The sequence below is a fragment of the Miniopterus schreibersii genome, assembly GCF_964146895.1.
Source record: "Miniopterus schreibersii genome assembly, chromosome: 12".
Classification (NCBI taxonomy): Eukaryota; Metazoa; Chordata; class Mammalia; order Chiroptera; family Miniopteridae; genus Miniopterus; species Miniopterus schreibersii.
The window spans coordinates 38,457,978-38,461,599 of record NC_138112.1 but is presented as its reverse complement, the minus strand read 5'-3'; the positions used below and the strand labels follow the sequence as shown (position 1 = coordinate 38,461,599).

General features: G+C 44.8%; 1 protein-coding gene across 1 annotated transcript; it reads right to left on the bottom strand.

The window, feature by feature from the left end:
- Window positions 1–1,325: 1,325 nt before the first annotated feature.
- On the bottom strand, window positions 1,326–2,276 carry LOC308565140 (olfactory receptor 52H1-like; the record flags this gene model as incomplete). Its single annotated transcript, XM_081153953.1, has 1 exon — window positions 1,326–2,276. The coding sequence occupies one exon, from the start codon at window positions 2,274–2,276 to the stop codon at window positions 1,326–1,328; it is 951 nt and encodes a 316-aa protein (XP_081010079.1).
- Between the last annotated feature and the right edge of the window lie 1,346 nt (window positions 2,277–3,622).

The following is a 3,622-nucleotide window of genomic DNA, read 5'->3' as shown; positions in this document are numbered from 1 at the left end:
AATCAGGGGGCGGGGCCAAAGGTGGGAGTCAGGTGCTGGCGATTCAAATATGGCGCCTGCCTGCCAGCTCTGGGGGGAGGACTTGCCAAAGGAGCCATGGCCTCTGCCAGCTCTTCTGTCTGGAAGGAAGCTGCCCCTCCACCTCTCGCCTGGATTTCAGGCAGGTTAGTCCCTCCCCGAGTGTCCCAGGTCCTTTCAGGCTGCTGCGCGGCGCTGGGCTCAGAGGGAGCGCGACTGAATGAGTCTGTGCCGGGCCCTTTAGAGGAGCTGCTGGGGCTCCTGCAGCCTCCGCGACCCTCAGCCACAGTCCCCGCTGGTTTCACAGCCCGGAGTTTTGAGGATTTTTCTTCCCGGACCTGAAGCCCTGGGCTGGGGGGCCCAGTGTGGGGCTGGGACCCCTCACCCCGGGAAACGTCCGCCATAGAGATTGCCTCCTGGGTTTGAACTGCGGCACCGGAATCCAGCCCCGACCCGCCCACGTCTCCGCCCCTCCTCCCGGTCTCAGTGCTTCTTCAGTTCCCTGGTTGTAGGGCTTCTGTGCAGCTGGATCTCAGGAGGCTCTGAGTGATGGTGGTTTTGTGTTTTAGTTGTAATTTTGATGTGGTTGCGGGAGGTGGCGGGTGCAGCTGTTACCTACGCGCCATCTTGTTTCTTCTCTTCATGGCTGATTTTTTTTTTAAAATAAATCTTTGTTAATTTCAGAGAGAGGAAGGGAGAGGGAGAGAGAGAGGCAGAAACATCAATGATGAGAGAGTCACTGATCGGCTGCCTCCTGCACTCCCCGGACTGAGGATCGAGCCCGCAACCCGGGCATGTGCCCTGACCGGGAACCGAACCCCAATCGCCTGCATCCTAGGTAATGCTGAACCGCTGAGCCACGCCCGGCCGGGCGTTGGCTGATTTTTAAAATAGGGCAATCATTTGCTGTCAGCTTTACACATTTGCATCTGGAAAATGTTCTGCAAAGGTATCCCAAATCATTAGAACTTTACTCATATCTTTTAACCTGTTTTTAAGAATAATATTCTGTCCACATTATATATAATCAAAATCCTTTTCCTTAGGATTGAAAATACATCTCCAAATAAGATACAAATTTTCCTCTAATTGATCTTTTCAGGCAGACTTAATCATTAACTTTTTTGTCACTTCTCTTGACGTCTACCTCCTTATCACGTTTCATTGATCCTATAACACACAAAGCATTTCTGGGATTTCATATGTATTTAAGTTGTCATTGCAGAGATTCTAGCTTTTTAAAAGATGAAAAGCATTCCAAAATCAACATAATTACCTGTTTCCTTTCCCAAACTCTAAGTCTCATGTCACTGTGTCCTTTTAAGGAAGAAGAGTAGAACGATTTTCTCCCGAATCTGCTTTGTCTTCACCCCATAAATGATTGGATTGAGTGCAGGAGGAATGGCCACATAGAGGTTGGCAAGTAGTATGTGGAACGAGTGAGGAACATTGTGACCAAAACGATGGGTGAGGACAGAGAACATGGCTGGTATGTAGAATATAAGAATAACACATACATGGGAACCACATGTATTAAGGGCTTTTTGTCTGGCATCCCGGAATGGAAGATTAAAGGTAGCACGAAGGATGAGAGTGTAGGAGATGCCAATGAAGATCAGGTCTGACGTAATCGTCATTACAGGCACAGCAAAGCCATACCAGATGTTGATGGAGATGTCCCCGCAGGCGAGTTGGGCAATACCTATGTGTTCACAGTATGTGTGGGGAATGATGAGTGTTCGGCAAAAAGGCAGCCGCTTTAATAGGAACACACATGGGAAGATAATACAAAAGCTCCTGCTGACAATAGCCATTACAATCTTAGTAATAATCTGACGGGTGAGGATAGTGGTATATCTTAGGGGGAAGCAAATAGCAACATAGCGATCAAATGCCATGGCCAGGAGGGTGGCAGAATCCATGGCAAAGCTGTAGTGGAGAAAAAACATCTGAGTAAGGCATCCAGGAAAGGTGATTTCCTGAGGACCTAGCCAGAAGATGCTGAATGTTTTGGGCACACAAGTATTAGAGAGGATGAGATCGGTAGTAGCCAACATGGAGAGAAAAAAGAACATGGGCTTATGAAGACTGCGTTCCATGGAAATAATGTAGAGAAGAACACTGTTGCCCGCAAGGGCCACAAAGTAGAAAATAAAGAAAGGGATTCCGATCCAGACGTGGAACTGCTCCAGCCCTGGGATTCCCAGTAGGATGAATGGGCCTGGATTGAAGCTGCTCAAGTTGAATGTGGCCATCATGATCTTGGAATGGGTGTGTCTCATAGACTGAAAATAAAAGTCATGGCTGATTGTTACAATAATCTACAATATCACCTCCTCACTTTCAGCTCTGGAAAGTGATAAACTGTCTGTTCCTCCTCTCTTTATTTATAAATATCTGCCAAACTTTTAGTCACAATTTTAAGTCATAATGAAAGTGGTATCAAAATAATTTTTCCCCAGAGACACAAGTCATATAACTTTGAATTTAGTCCTGCCTAGCTACAAGCAACCCAGGAAGTTTTCTAAGAAAAGATGTGCTAAAATAACATTAGGCAGAGGAATGATTTCTAGTCAGGGATTTGGAGCAGGCTTCAGTGTGCAGTCCCAGCCCTGGTGAACTGGGATAACAACCGCAGGGCCACAAGCGGCTAAACAAAAGCAGGCTCGATGTCCAAAGTCAAAGCAGACCATGCACTTTCCTTTCTTCTTTCCTCTCCACACTGGAACATCATTCATGTTACAGAAAAGTTCACCAATGTAAAAATATCCTTTCCTAAAACCTAAGGTTTAGGTGGCTTAATCTGCCACTTCAGATATTCCCAGATTGGAAAAGTTTTTACCAAGACACCTTCTCCAATAACTTACTATGTCAGATTTGTCTTAGAGAAAGAATAAAACCCTCCTCCCAACCCCCAGAGAAGACAATCCCAGCAGGGAGAGCCCAGCCCCCTGGCAACATTATGCAAGGACATTCTTGCCTGTGTCTAAACAAGATAATGACTCATTCTTGTGAGATTTCATTGAAACAGTTGAGCCTTCCTTCCAAAACTTTTCTATTTTTTGACATGATTCACAAATCTTTTTCACCAACTTCAAAAGTAAGACATTTTGTGAGGGTTGGGATCCTGTCATGCTCTATCCATGTCTGCTGCTTTCTGGTTTAGTCTTCACTAGGGTGATACTCCCCAAATGCCATGACTTTACCTGTGACTCCTATGTTGAAGATTCTGAAGTTTAAAATTTTCAAAAACATCCTTCTCTCTCCAGCTTTGGAGCTAGTTACCTTATGCCTCAGTTTGGAACCAGTTATCTTATTCCTGCCACCTTTACTTAGAAATCCCACAGGTGCATCCAACTCCCTCCTTCCAAATGGAGCCTGGCCTAGACAGTTTAATCAAACAAAGCTTTTTATTTTTAAAGAGCAGATAACTCATGTAGGGTACAATTGATTTCTGAACATATAGGAAACTTGAAAATTTTCTAGGTATATTTCCAAGGCTGTTATAGCTATTTTGTAAAACCTAAGTATACTCAATTCATCAAATAACATTTTTAAGTCTTAACATGTGCCCAAATGGAATGGGAACTCATTGTTTTGTAAA